The 19,798-nt window shown below is 43.1% G+C and overlaps 1 protein-coding gene across 5 annotated transcripts in view; it reads left to right on the top strand.

The window, feature by feature from the left end:
• CDK14 (cyclin dependent kinase 14) overlaps positions 1-19,798 on the top strand; it is a 509,998-nt gene that overhangs the window by 175,082 nt on the left and 315,118 nt on the right. For all 5 annotated transcript variants that reach the window (XM_066584666.1, XM_066584664.1, XM_066584665.1 and 2 more), the window contains one exon: positions 7,786-7,880. In XM_066584666.1, the coding sequence (XP_066440763.1) occupies positions 7,786-7,880 (95 nt within the window). The remainder of the gene's footprint in view (positions 1-7,785; positions 7,881-19,798) is intronic.

Genomic DNA, 19,798 nt, shown 5'->3' on the forward strand with positions numbered 1-19,798 from the left:
ATCTCTGTTCACCTGGACTGATCCATTGACTGCATTGTTAATACTGGTTTTCCAGCATTGTTGTTATTTTGTCCAAAGTAGTATTAATCTTAGAACTGCGCCATAGTCAGCCATTGTAAAGGTAAAAGATTAACTGACTAATTGCCATCATAACTCTGTTCACTCTTATTCCTAGTTCTTGGATAACTATTATACATTTTGGTTACTCCATCTGCTGTATCGTATCCTGGATCTGTGTCCCCACACCACCTACCCATGATACTGTAGTCATTAAAAGTGGCAATTTCTGTAGTATTTAGATAAAGCAATAGACCGCTTGTTATATTAGCTGCATTGAGCTCTTTAAATTGTTGTTTTTATTTATTTTATTTTTTTTGCAAACAGCTGAAAGTTTGTAAGTTTGGCAAGTAAACCTAATTTACAAGGGGGAGTGAGTAATTTCGATTGCAACTGTATGTGTTGCATGTTTTGGCTATAACAGCTCCTTAATTTCGTCCTGCAATGGGATGTAATAGCACAGCGTGGGGAGCAGGCAAGACCACACCATATTATTACAGCACCATCTGTATCATAAGTCAGCTGGCACCCTAGTAGGATGTATCTTACATGGGTTTCCCCATTCAAGACATTTATCCCTGATCTATAGGATTGAGGATAAATGTCTAATCCCTGGGGTCCGACTGCTGGGACCCCTGCTGGTCCCAAGACCTGAATGCCCCATGTGAATGCAGTTGCGGTTCACATGCACGATCACTGCTCCATGCAATTCAATTGGATGAGAGAAGATTGTTCTACTCCTAGAACTTTGCTTGTCTCATAGAAGTGAATGGAGCTTGTGCGCAGCCACACCATTCACATAGGACATTTGGATGCCCCAGCCCCAGAAAATCTGAGGGGTCAGTAGTAGTTGTACCCCCAGCAAATCAGACATTTATTCTCCATCTAGATGCCTTTAATGGGAAAACCCCTTTAAGGTATTAACCCTTTCCAATCCACTGTCTGACGTCTAAAGACATTCTGATTGAAGGCTGTACAGCTCCGATGTCGGAAGACGTCCAGCAGGGTATTTTTACTGTAGATTACTGGCTGCTCTGTTGTCGAGGGCCTCTCTAGCATGTCCCATACCGCAGTACTGGCTCTAGGCAGCAGACGGCGCCATTGTATAATGGCAGAAATAGAAAGCCCCCTAGAAAATCTTAAATCCAAAATTGGATTGCAAAGGGTTAAAATTTGAGCATAGGACAAATGACTGTACATACAGTGACTGCACATCAGGTCTCCTTCATTGTCAAATATTAGACATGAATGATATATTAGACTGCAGAAACTTGGAGTACAGATCAGATAAGAGATAAGAAGCAAGATGTACTGTATAATATAATAAATCACAGCGCCTATTGACAGAACATTAAATATACATTAGCACGAAAAATTACTGAAAGCATTCAGACTCGCTTTAACTTGATTTTAATAAAGTTCCATCACTCAAAATGCGGTCAGCGGAATTATAAATTGCTATTAAAATTACCTTTTCATTTTCTCCTAATTACAGCTGCCTGGCATTGTGTGTCATGGTCATGGTTTCATTAAATGTCAGTAACATTATGTGGACATGATGAATGATGGTGCAAATCTGATGAACCGAACAGTATTGCTTTCCAAATTTCGAAGGACATTTGCTATCTCAGCCAGAAGGGGATGTAACCAGCAATCACACAGTCAAGAGGGAATGGGATCCCCCACCATCTTGGTTTTTTAGCAGATGCTTTGACCAGAGGCGTAATTTGAAGCTTCTGGGCCCCAATGCAAAATCTGTAACAGGGCTCCCAACTATAAAGCATTATTCATACTACTAGGCTTACTATATGGAGAAGAGAGGCCATATGGGCCCCCTAAGGCTTCTGGGCCCGGGTGCAACTGCATCCCCTATAGTTACACCCATGGCCTTGATTAAACCTCATACCATCATGTTTTTTGTGGGATTGTGCAGTGAAATGGACCACAGAGTGGTCTTTGCATAGAATCTGAGGTTTCTGGCCTATTTTATGGCCACTTGAGTTGGGCAGAGCTTAAGTGCCCTGGAAATGTTGAGTGGTTTGCCTCAACAAACACATAGAGCCTACATTACATACATACAGACGTATTTATTGATGCGTGTCATTGTCAATTAAGTTAGTCCTCAACATCAAAAGTATTGGACTGGCCCAACAGAGGCCACACTATAGCAGAGCTCATCCATGAGGGCCAAGAATTCCTGAGTTCATCCATTTTTGATGAATTACATAGATAACATCACTGAATATCAGAGAATGGGGATGAGCTGCAGTAGCCCTCAACCTATAGATAGTTGTGGCGCTAGTTTTGAAAGAAGTCATCTTAAAGTTTTCTAATCCTATATAATTCCTTTATTCTCCCCATTGAAAACACGTGTGTGCTCAACCGAGCTGAGCTGGAATGATAACTATTGGCCATCAGCCATATGAAGTGTATGATCTGCTTAACCCTTTGTAATCCAATTTTGGATTCAGGGTTTCCTAGGGGGCTTTCTCCTTCAGCCATTATACAATGGTTCCATCTGCTGGTTAGAGCCAGTACTGCGGTATGGGACATGCTGGAGAGGCCCCCAACAACAGAGCGGCCAGTAATATACAGTAAGAATACTCTGCCGGATGTCTTCCAACATCGGAGCTGTACAGCCTTCAATCAGAATGTCTTTAGACGTCAGACAGTGGATTGGAAAGGGTTAAAGGTCCTCATATATGGGGTTATATTGCCTGGATGTAAGATTTTCGGAAACTTTTTGGTACTGAGATACAAGTCTAATGGATATTAGTATGGTAAGAAATGTTGGCCATGATTAAAGAAACTTGAGTGTTTACTACTTGCGAACAAGCAAATTTTAAAACCATATATGAAATTTTTCCAGTGGGGCAGATATCTATTTGCAACAAGGGATGTAAATGGCCCGTCACAGTGTCTGAGGATCCTCCGGTGGGCCTGATCTGTGACATAATAATCATCTCCAAGTGTCCAGCAGAGGACAACCCCATTTTGAGGTGACGTCGGAGTCAATCACTTGCCACTAGAGTCTATGTCTTATTGGCTGGGTCACAATCTATGACCATGTACCTAGTGAAATTACCCTGCTAGGTCTAAATTGCCGCCCAGAAGTGACTGTGATCCAACAGCTAGTAGAAAACCAACCCTGATAGATTTCTGCGCAACCACATTCACTATCATTAGGTGCGACAGGCAGCACAATGTGCTACAAGACCAGAAGTCATCATGTAGCCCTTGTCTAGAGCCGCAAATAGCTTGGGTAGTATGAGGGCTAACATCTGTCTCATTTTTCTTGCCAGATTACCATTACTTGGTAGAACATCATATGGTTCCATTTAGTTAAAGCCACTAAAAAGTGCCGTAACATACCGTTTTTTTTGCAAATTGGCGCTGTATCTGAATGCTTGTTAATGTTTTTGCAGAGACGGTATACAGTAGTTATTGCTACCGAAAACACATGGACATTAACAGACATATCAGAACCGCACTAATCTGTGGTACAGCCATGTGGTATGCTTCTTATTGGGTGCTACTTGTGTCCGGATCCTCACTTTTTAGAGGTTTTTTTTTTTTTAGTTTTACAAAATAATCTTAAACTACAGAACTCTGGTTTCATCTAGAATACAGCCTGCTGGTAATTATATGATTAGAACCATCGTCAGTCATCTGTAAAGAATACAAATATGAGCAATTAAAACTAATTTCAAGTAATGGCCATATTCTGCAATTATTATAATTGTGTATGTACAGTGTCAGTGTATATTACCATATCACTTGTTATCCAAATGTATACCACATGGGGAGCTAGAAACGGGCCAGTTTTCAACTTGAAAGCAATTAGTCATTATTGACTCAAGATTTTATATGTGCTAATTGTTGTAATGAAGGAATATCTATCTATCTATCTATCTATCTGTCTGTCTGTCTATCTCATGTCTATCTCATGTCTGTCTATCTCATGTCTGTCTGTCTCATGTCTGTCTGTCTCATGTCTGTCTGTCTCATGTCTGTCTGTCTCATGTCTGTCTGTCTCATGTCTGTCTGTCTCATGTCTGTCTGTCTGTCTCATGTCTGTCTGTCTCATGTCTGTCTGTCTCATGTCTGTCTGTCTCATGTCTGTCTGTCTGTCTCATGTCTGTCTGTCTCATGTCTGTCTGTCTGTCTCATGTCTGTCTGTCTCATGTCTGTCTGTCTCATGTCTGTCTGTCTGTCTGTCTGTCTCATGTCTGTCTGTCTCATGTCTGTCTGTCTCATGTCTGTCTGTCTCATGTCTGTCTGTCTCATGTCTGTCTGTCTCATGTCTGTCTGTCTCATGTCTGTCTGTCTATCTGTCTCATGTCTGTCTCATGTCTATCTGTCTCATGTCTGTCTCATGTCTGTCTGTCTATCTGTCTCATGTCTGTCTGTCTATCTGTCTCATGTCTGTCTGTCTGTCTGTCTATCTCATGTCTGTCTGTCTGTCTATCTCATGTCTGTCTGTCTGTCTATCTCATGTCTGTCTGTCTGTCTATCTCATGTCTGCCTGTCTGTCTCATGTCTGCCTGTCTATCTCATGTCTGCCTGTCTGTCTCATGTCTGCCTGTCTGTCTCATGTCTGCCTGTCTGTCTATCTCATGTCTGCCTGTCTGTCTATCTCATGTCTGCCTGTCTGTCTATCTCATGTCTGCCTGTCTGTCTATCTCATGTCTGCCTGTCTGTCTCATGTCTGCCTGTCTGTCTGTCTCATGTCTGCCTGTCTGTCTGTCTCATGTCTGCCTGTCTGTCTGTCTCATGTCTGCCTGTCTGTCTGTCTCATGTCTGCCTGTCTGTCTGTCTCATGTCTGCCTGTCTGTCTATCTCATGTCTGCCTGTCTGTCTATCTCATGTCTGCCTGTCTGTCTATCTCATGTCTGCCTGTCTGTCTATCTCATGTCTGCCTGTCTGTCTATCTCATGTCTGCCTGTCTGGCTCATATCTATCTAGCTCATATCTATCTATCTATTTTCTGCAAAGGAAATAACTTGCAAATAATGCTACAGTCTAACAATCCCTACTTGTTAGAAGCATCACTTAACTATAAGCTGATCACAAAGTGTCCCCCAGCTGAGACTCCCAATGTTCACTTGTAATCTTTGGAGAAACCTGTTAGTAAGTGTTCAGTTTCTCTGCAGTGTCCCCACAGGGGAAATAAAGTATTACAGTATCCATTCACATCAATGGGTTGTCTGTGTAATGCAGGACAGGACTGGTCATCCTGAGTGAGTGATGATTAGAGATGAGCGAGCATACTCGTCCGAGCTTGATACTCGTTCGAGTATTAGGGTGTTCGAGATGCTCGTTACTCGTAACGAGTACCACGCGGTGTTCGGGTTACTTTCATTTTCTTCCCTGAGAAATTTGCGCGCTTTTCTGGCCAATAGAAAGACAGGGAAGGCATTACAACTTCCCCCTGCAACGTTCAAGCCCTATACCACCCCCCTGCTGTGAGTGGCTGGCGAGATCAGGTGTCACCTGAGTATTAAAATCTGCCCCTCCCGCGGCTTGCCACAGATGCGTTCTGACATAGTTCAGGGAAAGTGGTATCTTGGTGGAGCTGCTATAGGGAGAGTGTTAGGAGTGATTTTAGGTTTCAAGAACCCCAACGGTCCTTCTTAAGGCCATAAATCGTCTCTATATGCGCTCAGTGGGGCTGGCGGCAGCAGCGCCGACCCCATTGAGAACATATAGAAGACAAATCCTTCTTCTCTGCCACAGCTGTAACAGCTGTGGCAGGGAAGAACGATGTTTGCCCATTGAATTCAATGGAACCAGCAATACAGCAGGTTCCACTGAAAGCAATGGGCTGCCGGCGATCGCGGGATGAATTGTCGGGAAGGGCTTAAATATATAAGCCCTTCCCTGCAATTCATCCAGAAATGTGTTACAATAAAAATATATACCGGTGTATTAGGCGACGGGGCGTATAAGAAGACCCCCCCAACTGTCACCTTATACGCCGCCAATACAGTGGAGCAAAGAATAAAAATCATTACTCACTTCACCGGGCGTTCTGCGGCGCTCCTGCAGGCTGTCGCTCCATCCTGGTTCCCGGCAGAGCATTGATTTCTCTACGAAGGGCTTTAAATCCCCGCCTCCAGAAACACACGTGCCTTCAGCCAATCACAGCCAATGACAATGATGTCATTGAATGGCTGTGATTGGCTGTGTTTCTGGAGGCGGGGATTTCAAGCCCTGCGTCCAGAAAGCAATGCTCTGCCGTGGAACCAGGAGGGAGCGACAGCCTGCAGGAGCGGCGCAGAACGTCAGAAGAAGTGAGTAATGATTTTTATTCTTTGCTCCACTGTATTCCCGGCGTATAAGGTGACAGTTGGGGGGTCGTCTTATACACCCCGTCGCCTTATACGCCAGTATATATTTTTATTTTTACACATTTCTGGATGAATTGCAGGGAAGGGCTTATATATTTAACCCCTTCCCGACAATTCATCCTGCGATCTCCGGCAGCCCATTGCTTTCAGTGGAACCTGCTGTATTGCCGGCTCCATTGAATTCAATGGGCAAACATTGTTCTTCTCTGCCACAGCTGTTACAGCTATGGCAGAGGAGAACGATCTTTACGCTGACAGTGCGGGGGGGGGGGGCCCCACTCTTGCCGCTATTGTGGCTTAATAGTGGGACCTGTGAACTTGAGATGCAGCCCAACATGTAGCCCCTCGCCTGCCCTATCCGTTGCTGTGTCGTTCCCATCACTTTCTTGAATTGCCCAGATTTTCACAAATGAAAACCTTAGCGAGCATCGGCGATATACAAAAATGCTCGGGTCGCCCATTGACTTCAATGGGGTTCGTTACTCGAAACGAACCCTCGAGCATCGCGATAATTTCGTCCCGAGTAACGAGCACCCGAGCATTTTGGTGCTCGCTCATCTCTAGTGATGATCTTTGTGATCATTCTCCTCTCTAGCCAAGACATGAAGATTCTGAACAAATGACTCTGTTCTATTATTTTAGAATGACCTAATAGGGTGTATAAAAAAGGGTTTTCTGCACTAGACCTCTCCGTCAAGTGCTCACTAAACAATTTGTGTTAATATGACTAGCAGAAATGCAAATCACATTAAGTAAAATGATGTTTTTGTGATGAAAAATCCCTGTAAAGTACTGGCCACTAGGACTATTCCTTCCTTCTCTACTGCTGTTCACTGCCTATTGTCATGTGATGTCCAACTCTAGTAATAGAGCTAACAAGATGGAGAACAGGAAGTGGAGGAGGGTGATAACTCATACTGTGCATAGAAATCTATTGAGGTGCTGCTATAGATAACAGTGATTTACTGTCTCACAGCTACTGAAATCACATCTACAATGCTTAGTACTGCTGCACACTGTCCTCCATGATGCCGTTATTTTCCTGTGTGTGCTACAAAGAGTTGGAGGAAACGGCAGATTCTGTTCCCTATGTGCAGTGTAAGGAAGACATCATAGCAGCAGTCTCCTCCCACCAGCTCAGAGAGAACTGAAAACTAGAGATATAGACTGTGGAGGGCAAACTGCTCTAGAATGCAGGATACAAATCATACAATGGGCAATTATAGTGTAATTCCTCATGTACATACTGGACTTATTCTGAAAAGCCATATGAAACGTTACTCTTGGTACACTTTTAAGTAAATCGTAACATCAGAACTAAGCTAGAGCAAATACCTTGAACCATAAATGTCATTGATGATCTATTTTCTCTTTGCAGCATCACTGCTGAAGGGGCTGAAGCATGCTAACATCGTGCTGCTCCATGATATCATCCACACCAAGGAGACTCTTACCCTGGTCTTCGAATATGTGGTAAGTGGTTCTTAATTGCGTGTCATATGACTGTAAAGATGAGATAATTGCATGTAATGATGTTGACTTCCAAACCAAATGAAGCATCCTCAGCTCATGCATATGATGTGTAGGTGTTACATATTTATGTCTAATGTGTTGGAGCTATAATTGGTTATTTCCTGAGAAGAGAGAAAACCCAGGATTCTTACATTAATTACAACTATTTATAATTACTAGGTGATAAATATAGTATATTTAATACATGTTGCAAAGCGCTTATCATGCAGTAGAGTCACGCACAGATTTTGGATCGTCTTTGGCCTAGAAGAAGTCTTTCCTCTGTTCTCTCTGTCACCACTTACTTATAAAAGGAACACTTGGAGCAAAACTGATATACTGTATGCAGTTCAGGTCCTCAGGGGTGGAGCATGACAGATTCTCTCTTTGATGTTCTCTGAATTCCTGTGTCTTGCTCCACCCCTGCGGTTCTGCATTAAACACAATACAGTGTATTAGTTTTGCCTGCAGTGTTCCTTTTAATACACCTAAATAAGACTTTGAGATTTCGCTACTGCTCTGATAGACTAAGTAAGCATGACTTCCAAGTAAAGGCTCATTTACACGCAAAGACAATCTTTCAAATAATTAAAAGTTTTAGCGATCATTTTGCATTAAGTATTAATGGGCACTAATGCCCATTAGTACTTTACTAGCTTCATTTGCATGCAAATGAGCCTCCAGGAGCTGCTTGTGGAACTCAGCAGGTGGTCTGAGCTCTGCAATCAGCTCTTTTGTTCTCCCATGGGCTGTCATGGGATGCTAGCATGAATACAATTCAAACAGCCGCTCCCGTGCAGTACACCGCATGCAGTCTGTTTTCTCAAACGTGCTGCAGAGAGAATACAATGTTATCTCTAGCTCCCATGGAGAACACAGCATGCGGTCTTAAACTCACTTAAAAATCAAAGTGCACGATGGTAGCATTTACACACAACAATTATCGCTCATATGCCATAGTTTAAATGAATTTTAAGCAATAATTGTTGCGTGTAAATGGGCCTGCCGCCTTAACAATCCTTGTGACCCAAATCCCATTATCTCACTTTTTACAATAATAATGATTTATATTATGAAAATCCGCTGTATTGCTGAAAACATCACCATCTGTTTCCTTACTGTACATTAGGCCTTCAATGATTTGATGCAATGTAGACCTAAAATTGTCTACATTCAGATGATTTTTTAGGTAATGTGTAAAGTACAAGCTAGTTTTCTGGACGCCCATAAAAAATGAATCTTTCACAGAAGTCCCCATTTTGTCCCTTTTGGACCATCCAAAAAGTCAAAGCCCCCAGCATTAGGAATTGTTTTCCACCCGCATTCACCAACGCTCCCCTATTTCCCTTCTTCTGCCCCGTACAACCCCCATGCTCTTCCACCCCAATGAAATGTATAATGTTTCCTTCACACTTTTTTGACACATTTTTGACTTGTAAAATGGAATTCTTTTTTACATGCGATTCTTGCAGCATTTTTGACACATCTTTGACATACAACTTTTTTTTTTCCTTTTAAAGAAATCTAGACAACAGTGCCAGCAAAAAAAAGTACAGACCTACAACATTTTGGGAACAAATCTACCAGTAACTATTTTATTACCCAGAAAAATTTGTCCTGCAAAAAAAAGCAAGACCTCACAAAGTTACAATGATGAGGAAGTGAAATTGTGACTAATTAAATGCAGAATGGGGAATCCTTTTAGTGGTTTTTCAAGCCAAATATGGTACTTCCTTAAGTAGTAAATTTGCAATGAAGAGACCCAAATCCTGCAAATGCAACACTTGCGAAAAAATTTTATTCAATGAATGCAGGCCAAACCTCACAATTTCAGTTGGACCAACCAACCATTATATTTGTATTAGATGTGAGGTTGACTTTCGTTTGGCATATATAAGGGGGGGATAAGCCCCTCCTCCCCTTGAGAACACATGCACACTTTTTGGTCAAACCACGTGTATATAGCGTCTGGGAACGGAAGGAACAACTATTAGCTCAATGCTCAGCTATTGAGGATGTATAGCCACCTTTTAGGTGATCAACTAATAGATATCCAACCATATTAACCCTTTGCAATCCAATTTGGATTCAGGGTTTCCTAGGGGGTTTTCTCTTTTCTGCCATTAAACAATGGCGCCATCTGCTGGCTAGAATCAGCACTACAGTATGGGGCATACTGAAAAGGCCCCTGACAACAGAGCGGCCAATAATATATAGTAAGAATACCCTGCCGGATGTCTTCCGACATTGGAGCTGTACAGCCTTCAATTAGAATGTCTTTAGACAGTGGATTGGAAAGGGTTAATACATGGATGGGCCACTCTTTTTGTAAGCGACTCTCTGCCCTGACTTATAGAGAAAAGAAAGTCCTGAAAAGGGCATTCCACTTCTATAGTAGATCATATGGACAGGGTAGGTCTTCACGAGACAACCCCTTTGCTTAAGTCACGTACGTTTGCATAAACCATATGACTACTACTATAGAAGACGACCAATAAATCCTACTACAAGTGTATTCCAGGCATTTAATATTGATGAGCTATCCTCAGGATAGGTCATCCGTAGTTGATCAGCAGGGATCTACACCAATCAACTGATCCTTCGGCCTACTGTCAGTGCAGCAGGGCCATGCATTGACATGATAGGTCAGGGGCAGAAGTGTAATGGTTGGCTTCATTCTCATTAAAATCAATGGGAACGGTCTCTTATTAACACTGACAATGGGCCACAAAATCAGCTGATCGAGCAGCAGATCTCCCCCACTCAACTTTTGATGACCTATCCTGAGGATAGGCCATCAATAGTAAAGCCTGGAATGGAATACCCTTTTAACACCTACTTAGCGTGCAGAAATTCCCTATACAGACCCACCCACATAAGTAGCATTTCCTTTTACCGTGAGTGCATTAATGAAGACATTTTTTGGATTTTGAGAAGTCTAGTGGCAGGAATGGGTTAAGAAACACAAGATTAGAGGATTTCTTTTTCCAGGAGATAAACTAGGATCCGACATATAAAGCTGCTGTCTGGTTGTGTTAATAATGCGTGGTGTGAAGACATTGCCCAGCATGGAGCGCTGGCAACAAGGATCTCATACATATAATTTAGGTATCCCTGTTACCTAGGTTGGCTGTTATTTTGCACTTTAGCTATTAATTAAAACCTCACGGACTTGTTTAGACAATGCAGTAATTTTCACTTTATCCAGCTGTAAGCGTTGTAGAAGTGAAGCTTGGAACACATAATTAATCTCTCTGCAACTTCTTTGGGGAACATATGGTATTTCTACAAAAATACCCTCGCTTTCAGCTGTAAAAATCATGGGACGTTCGCATAATAATTAAACTCTTGAACGTACCAGATGGATTGAAGGAGGTGGAATTGATACATGGAGCAAATTACCTTGGGTAGAGTACATTCTCTGCTATATTAATCCCACATGGGCAGTCATGTGTTAGAAAACAAAGTTTAGCACTTGGATTCTACTGAATTTCTTCACATTTCCAGCTGGTTGGCCAAACTTGACTGAAAGGGGTGGTAAAAAAAAAAAATTGCCTTCTCCCACAAAAAAACAAGGACCGTAATGTGAATGCGAGTAACGCTAAGGAAAAGCATAATTCAAAGACTATATTCTGTGCAGCATCTATGCTGCTCTTTGTCCAGACTGTGAATGAAGCAGCTCATTCCCTCGCTAAGCGGGAAGTCTCAGCATATATTTCTGTCTCGCTGAATAGGAGGAAATAAACTGCATGCTAGTTAGCCGGATTCACATGAGCGTATTTGCGCAGGAAAAACTTTTGCGCACAATACACAAAATATAGAACCCATTGATTTCAGTGGGTCGGTTCACATGTGCACGTTTTGGCGTGCACAATTCAGTCGCACAAAAAACATGCTCAATTTTCCTACACATTTGCGCAGGGAAAAAACATTTTGAATTTGTGAAGCTATTGGCCATTTCAATGACTGAGAGCATTGGGCATGTTTTTTTGCGCATGCAATTGCGTATGACTTGCGCACATAAAAAGTGCAGTAAAATACGCTGATAGGCGCGCAAATACTTGATGCCTATTCCCCAAAAACGTTTACGCGTGTGGGAATCCGAACTTATCACAGTCCTAAAACAGGATTTAGCTGCAGCATGCAGCTGCCAAATACTTCTATACAGAAGAGAGCTACGGCACGCAAATAAGGCGCTAACTTGCAGGGAAGAACTGTAAATGAATACAGCATGAGGGCTCAGTCACATGGGCGGCGATCCGCACGGAAAAACGCCCGTGCTGTGTGTGGACGGAAATCTGCATGACCAGCTCCATTGCCAACCATATGTTCTTTTTTTGACAGGTGCGGACGGTTTTCCGCGCAGATCGCCACTGATACGCATGCACAAACACCTGTGTGACTGAACCCTTAGGCTACATGCACATGAGAGCAAAACTTTTGAATAGAGTCGTACACATGAGCGTTTTTTTTTTGTTTTTTTTTCCCCCCTTACAGCATGTCCTATTTTTTTTGCGTCCCTCTGAATACATGGTGCATTCTTTTGAATGGGACCTTAAAGATATTGTATGTCAACCGCATGCAATGCGATGTGCATGCGAGTGCGATGCAACATTTCCCATTGAACTCAACGGGAAACACTTGAGATCCTCTATTGCGCGTGAAAATGTACTGAAAAACGCTTCATTCGCGGGTAAAACGTAAGGTGACAAGCTCAATATCAGGAGACTTTCTCGGCCCAATACTGCGCTCGCCAGTGTGAATGTGGCCTTAAAGAGGTCGGTCATCTGTGTAGTCCCTTCATTCTGTGGGGAAATAGCCTGCCAGAGGGGGGGGGAGGCCACGGATCGTGTGAGGGCTGTTCAGGGGTAGAATGACCTCATGGCTACTTCCAGCTCGTTGTGTGACAGCCGTTTCTTTTGGCCCTCGGGATGTGTAGTGTTGTGATAGACATGAAAATGAGAATCCTATATGTTACTGATGTAATCTGTTGCACGCCCATTAAAGGGCAGGTGTTATGCTTTACAATAAAAGGGGCTGTCTGGGTGTTTCTGCCCAGAGAGCCATTTTGGATATGAGACTGATAGCTTGTGTCTGATCTGGTCGATGATGTGTGCACACTATACAATTTGGAAGCTACAAAATACCCCGAAACCTGCTGGAGAAAACCATAATCCAGATCAGTGTATGCTGCCAATTCGTGTGCCCAACAGGTACCTTCGTGGCTCATGGGACACTGGAACAGCTACCTCCGCTCGCCTTCCCAAGTTCCCGCCACTTTCACCACTTCCGAGCGTCCTGACATATTTACAATGCGGCGCCACATCATCATGAAAATTAGGGGGATAAATGAAGAATTACAGTCTGTATATTTTTGGCATAAAACGAGTTACATGACAAAATCTTGTCTTATTATTGCGCTCAATGTCTAAAAACATGGCAGTAAGCCTCGAAGCTCCCCCTAGTGGTGGCTATATAGGCAGACAGAATTTTATGGCTTAACACTTTAGGCCACAGTTACACAGGCGATAAAAACGTGCAAATTCACACATTGCAGTAACCCAATATACACAATGGGTGCATGTATGTACGTGGGCAATTCTTGTCCCGCAGATAGGATATGCCGTGATCTTTCTATTCTTTTGGGCAATATCATCCATGATTTTCTATAGGGAAAAAAACGCATCGCGCTCGCCTGCAGATGTATTACAATTTTTTTACTATTTAAACTGCATTTAATTTTCACGCACTTCAAAATTACATGTGCAGAGATCACTGTGAAGATTGCATGTTTGCAAGTGGGATATCTGAGACAGATATTGCGCTCGCTTGTGTAAATACAACCTCAGGGCTCTTTCACACGAGCAAATATTGGCCACCGTTTTCACGGGCGGCCGATATACTCTACAGTCTGATGCATTGGATTCCAATGCATCAGTTCACATAGTTGTATTCCCGCGGCGTAAAAGCGCCCGTCTGGGCCAATATAGCGGCAAGCCAAAAAGATTGTCCTGGAACCAGGGGCGTAACTAAAGGCTCAGGGGCCCTGATGCAAAACGAGAGCTGGGGCCCCCCCTCTATCTGTACCCGTACCCATACCTAAACCATGCTGCACAGAGACATAACTTGAAGATTCTGGGCCCCAATGCAAAACCTGTAACAGGGCCCCCAACTATAATGCTTTATTCATAGTACTGGGCTCCCTATATGGAGAGGAGAGGCTTTATGGGCCCCCTAAGGCTCCTGGGCCCGAGTGCAACCGCATCCCCTGCACACTCTAGTTACGCCCCTGCTTGGAACCATCTTTCCAGCCGGAATGTGTCGGCCGCTGCATGGGCTCCTATGGGAGCCTATGACAGCGGCCGGAGAAGGGAAGTGATAGGAGGTTTAGCAGCGTGACTGTTAAAGTCCCTCCCTCTTCTCTCTTCCTCTCTCCTAAGCTTCGCCCCCATCCCTCCCACTCCAATTGCAAACAGTCAGAGGGAACGAGAGAGTAGGTGCCCCGGCGAGGGGAAAGGAAGGGGAGACAACAGCGTTGCAGCCTCGGCGTATATGTGCCGGAGCCAGTGCTGTCTGAACTGGCGCATAAACATTAGATTTGTGCGCCCATTCACGAGTTTTTACGCCGCCAGTAGGCGCACGTAAAATCGCCTACAGCCGTGTGAAAGAGGCCGCATACAGAGGATTTTGAGCTCTGAATGAGGAACAAACCTGTACCCATATAAAGAGTTATGAAGGAATAAATCAGTATTTTTAGACATCTGGAGGTCACACACGGATTCCTTATATAGTAAAAATGGCGCAAAGCCATTTATTTTTCTATAAATCCTTCGGTATTGTGTATGGAAGTCCGTTAATTGTGTGATCGTCATTTCATCGCATATTGATAAGACCCCATAAATATTAACAGTAGCACTTGTTAGGTCTTGTCCTGAGGCTTGGAAGCTTTTGTACTACCTGTTAATATTCCTGGGTGGTCTGCAGAGTCAGCGGGTCTTTGATACGTTTATTACATTCAGCCAATACACCCTAAAGTAATATTTTTTTGTAAATTTTTTTTATGTTTTGAGGTTTTTTTTTTTGCTATCTTGTATTTTGATATGTTTAATCGTGTATGTAATCGCAATGAGGAAAACAAAGATTCATAAAGTCTTTTCAAAGACAATGTCATTTAAATAAATGATGAACCGTTCCTGGTGGGGAAAGTCAGCGAATTAGTGCTAGAGGCTACGAGATACAGTGGGTAATAAATTAGTCATTATGATGAATATTGATAGGACGGTGTTATTAGAATTTGTCATTTTTGTATTTTCAATTTGACTTGAAGGGAACATCCTATTACTCGTTGGAAAGTCGTTACACACCTTCTCCTTTTTATATTCACTATTCTTATTGCAAATCACATTAAAGAGAATGTCCTTCTACAATCTGCGCCGATGAATTATTTTGTGGCAGATCCTCCTCCTTAGTCATTTTTGGTTCCGTTGTCCAGAAAAAAAAATTTGACAGCCCCAAATTCTTAAGGACGATTCCCCATGCCACTCAGCAAAAAAAAACTCAACATCATGCTCCTGAATCACAAAGACCCCCAAATTAAAGGGATTGGCTCCACTATGGACATCAGTCACCAGATGCTGTCTAAGGCCTCGGTCAGATGAGCAGGGCTTTTTTCCCCGCTCCTATTGGTGAAAAAAAATGCGCTCCACAGATGCTCCGAATGCACGTGACAGAAGCTCCTTGCAAAAGTGTGTAGAGCAGTTGCGCTTTGAGAAGCATAGCTGCTCCACGAAGGTCCCCTCAGCACTGTATATGGTGACAGTACTGTCACAGTGTTCAGTGAGGATGGGACTCCCCGCGGAGACGATAGAATCCCCTGCCACAGCTGGGTGGCTGCTGCCCCATTGAAAGCAATGGGATGAAGGCAACCCCTGCAGCGATGATTTTCAGGGGGGGGGGGGCTTGAAATATAGGCCCTACCCCAAAAATCATCCCTAGCTGTTAAAAAAATAATAATTAACTCCCCTAGAGGCACTGTCCGGCTCTTCTCCCTGTCAGTCTTCATCTGTCTTCTGGTGGCTAGGGATTGGAAAATCCCCACCTCCAGAAAGCACTGCCTCTGATTGGCTGAACGCTGTGACCAATCAGAGGCAGCATTTAGCCATTCATTAAATTCAATGAATGGCTGAGCGCTGCTTCTCATTGACTGAGCGCTGTGACCAATCAGAGTCTGGGCTCAGCCATTCATTGAATGACAGCTAAGTGCTGCCTCTGATTGGTCACAGCACTCAGCCAATCAGAGGCAATGCTTTTTGGAGGCAGGGATTGGAATATTCTTTTTATTTCTGTAATAATTAGGAAAAAACATATGTAACTTTTTTTTTTTTTACTTTTTGTTTTTGTGTTTTTGTTTCCTAAGGGGACTTGAGCTAACATTAGTCTGATTGCTTTTATGTAATACTGCAATTCTTCAATATTGTAGTACAGTATTTTGTAATTATGCAGGCATTCTATTAAACCATGCCTCAGACACAGCTTAATAGGCAGAAATACATGACCGCTCTGGGGGCCTATACAAGGCCTCAGGCTACCATAACACTTGGATGGCACCCCGCGATCTCATTGTGGGAGGCAGAGGGAATTCCTTCGCTCCGTTGGGCCATTTAAATGTCGCTAGTCAGGGCAGGAAGTGTCATATCTTGGTCACTCCCATTGGGAGTGTTGCACTTCTATTATACTTTTTGCTCCTCATTACTGCCAGGACTGAATTTGGACCAGATCAATTTTAAAAATAGGGGTGAAGCTGCTATACTTCCTGCCCCAACCAGGGATAACCATGTCCGGCTCCGCTGGCTGCAGTGCGGTATAACGTATACAGATACCATGAATGTATGTTTAATCCAATGCTTGCAGATTTTGAGGATCTATTTAAAGTAGCATTCAGTATAATAGAAAAAATGCTCAAATGATTAGATACAGCAATAATAGAAAATGGTTTCATTAGTGATTGCAAAAATGAATAATAAAATAGAAATAAAAAAATGTATAAAATAATTTTACAGTTTAGAGTTAATAGAAAAATGATAAAAACAAGAAAAGTAAAGTTTTATATTTAGTGTAGAGCATTGTGTTATTTATTGCGTTTGTCTTTAGACTTCTCCTAAAGGGTCTCTGTGAAATCCCAGTGAGGGCAGAAGTCGAAGGTTGAGCTATCTTTCCAACATTCCAACCATATCAGGTTTTCATCATACAGCCCATAAAAGACTGTGGCCTTACCGTCAGCATGCAGTTCTAGACGCCTGTGTGTATTAACATGGATTCAGTGCTTAGACCTCCAAGAGGTTTGAGTTTTACCTTTTGTTCCCATCTGTTCCTATTTACAGTACAGAAATAAAGAAAAAAAAAAAACAGCAGCAAAAGTAACATAAACTATACAGTGATAGAAAATAAAACTCAGTCTCCAGGGAAACGTCTTGACTAATTACATGGGGCAATTATAGACTTTTTATACTGGATATTAATTACTTTTAGTAACTATTTATAATTGAGACAACATCCCTGAAATGAATTCTCCTGTGGTTGTGGTTCCTCCATTTTTTTCTTCACTACGGCTGAGCGAGGACAGGAATAATGTGTAGAGATGACCGAGCGTACTCGGTTCGGGTGTTTTTGCACTCGAGCACCGCTTTTTCTGAGTAACGGACTACTCGGACGAAAAGATTCAGGGGGCGCCGAGGGTGAGCGGGGGGCTGTATAAGGGAGTGGGGGGGGGGAGAGAGCTACCCCCTGTTCCCCACTGCTACCCCCCGCTCCACCACGCCGCCCCCCCCCGAATCTTTTCTTCCGAGTAGTCAGTTACTCGGAAAAAGCGGTGCTCGGGTGCAAAAACACCCGAACCGAGTACGCTCGCTCATTTCTAATAATGTGTTCAGAAGAATCCATCCTGAAGCTATGACTGGTTTACCATCTTCTGCGTAGTGCGAATGGTTTGTATGTTGTGTACATAGAGTTGATATTAAAAGGATTGGGGACACCTTAAAAAATGTTAAGATCTAAAGTTTGTTAAAAGGGCTGTTCAGGATTTAAAAAAAAAGTCTGCTTAGTTGTGAACTACCCCTTCTTCTAGGCTGTCTCTAGTAACTCATTGAATGGATGGTGTTATTTCAGGGTATGGGATGAAAAAAATAAATGTATCCCCTTTAAATTCACCACTTAGTTTTTTTGTTTTTTTTTACCTTAGACATCACACAACCAGTTGTTGGAAGTCACCAAGACAGACGACTACCATGTTCCCCATGGGGTCAGTGGTCTAAGGCTGGCCATGCACATTAGATAGGTTGAGTGGTCGGCCAAATAGCACATTTGGCCAAGAGTTATTGCCCCTGATCCCCCCCCCCCCCCCCAGCCCGTGTTGTGAAAGATGGAGGAAAGTTGGAGCCAGCTGGGGGTGTGGGCATTCTAGAACCCTGCACCTGAGTACCAAGACAGCTCATCCCACTCTTGGTTGGCAGTTTAAAATAATTAATTGTAGTATGAAAAGTGGCTACCAATGTAATCTAGCAGAAATGTAGTATTATAAAGCTCCCATTCATGTGTGTGGTAGACATGCATCACTGGGTCAGGTCGTCTTAGTGGACCTCTGCTCTGGCTAATGGAAAGGGTCCTAAACAGTGTAACTACCCCCCATAAAACCCATATGTCCACATAGAGGATATGGCGAATCCAGTTAGTCCAGTGTTATGTGACTTTCCGGGTAGTGTATTATCATATATATCATATATTCTGGTCAGGGGCGTACCTAAAGACTCTTGGGCTTGGGCACAAAAGTTCAGCTTGGAACCCCCACTGCCGTCCGACCACAGCAACTTTGCCCATGGTCCACCCCCAAAATATAAATATATAATATAATACACACAATGGCTCAGCTCTAGTACACTGTAAATAGCGCAGCCACCATATAGTAGTTAGATACCAGTTCTTCACAGCGATAGTGATTACTGTGCAGCTACCTCCAGTGATCACATGTGACATCATCTCTGATTGATGTCATCCACTTTCTCTCTTCTTCTCCATTCGATCCAGACAGCCATGAAGATTTCCTGTATACACGACTCGTGTCTTCACATTTTCCATCCGGCTACTACCCCAATGCCCCTCATAGTGTCTCCCACAGTAAAGGTGACCACCACAAGTAATATTGCCTGCTTTGTACCCGCAGTCTGTAATAACACTATTTCATGTCCCACACAGAAATAATTCTTTTCTGTTTCCCCTATAAAGTAATAATGTTCACTTTGTGCTCCAGATAAGTAATAATACTTTTCTGGTGCGGAGTGTAAGCTCTCGCCTACGACCTGAAGGTTGCAAGTTCGATCCCTGCTTGATTCAGGTAGCAGGCTCAAGGTTGACTCAGCCTTCCATCCTTCCGAGGTTGGTAAAATGAGAACCCAGCTTGGTGGGGGGTAATACGTAATAATTACCTGAAAGGCTGCGGAATAAGTTGGCGCCGCTATACAAATACCATGATTTGATTTTTATTTTTTTTTAAGTAATAGTCTTTGTGTCTTTGTGACCCTTAAAGGGAATGTCTGAGGTTTTTTTTTAATTCCTCCTCCCTATGTATAAAAATAATAATCACTTGTATGCTCGCCTCTCCCAGCTGCCCGCGGCAGCTTCATTGTCTCTGCCAGGACTGTATTGATAGGCTGCAGTCGGCCTTTTTACGGGATGTTACAGGCTGCTGTAGCCAATCACAAATGTCAACGCTTGAACACCGAGGACTACGTTTGGCTGTAGCAGCCTGTAACTTCCTGTACACAGGCTGACTTCAGGCTTTCAATACAGCATTAGGCCTAATGCCCACATCGGAAAACCACGGCGTC

This window comes from Eleutherodactylus coqui, chromosome 12 (genome assembly GCF_035609145.1).
Source record: "Eleutherodactylus coqui strain aEleCoq1 chromosome 12, aEleCoq1.hap1, whole genome shotgun sequence".
NCBI classification, from domain to species: domain Eukaryota; kingdom Metazoa; phylum Chordata; class Amphibia; order Anura; family Eleutherodactylidae; genus Eleutherodactylus; species Eleutherodactylus coqui.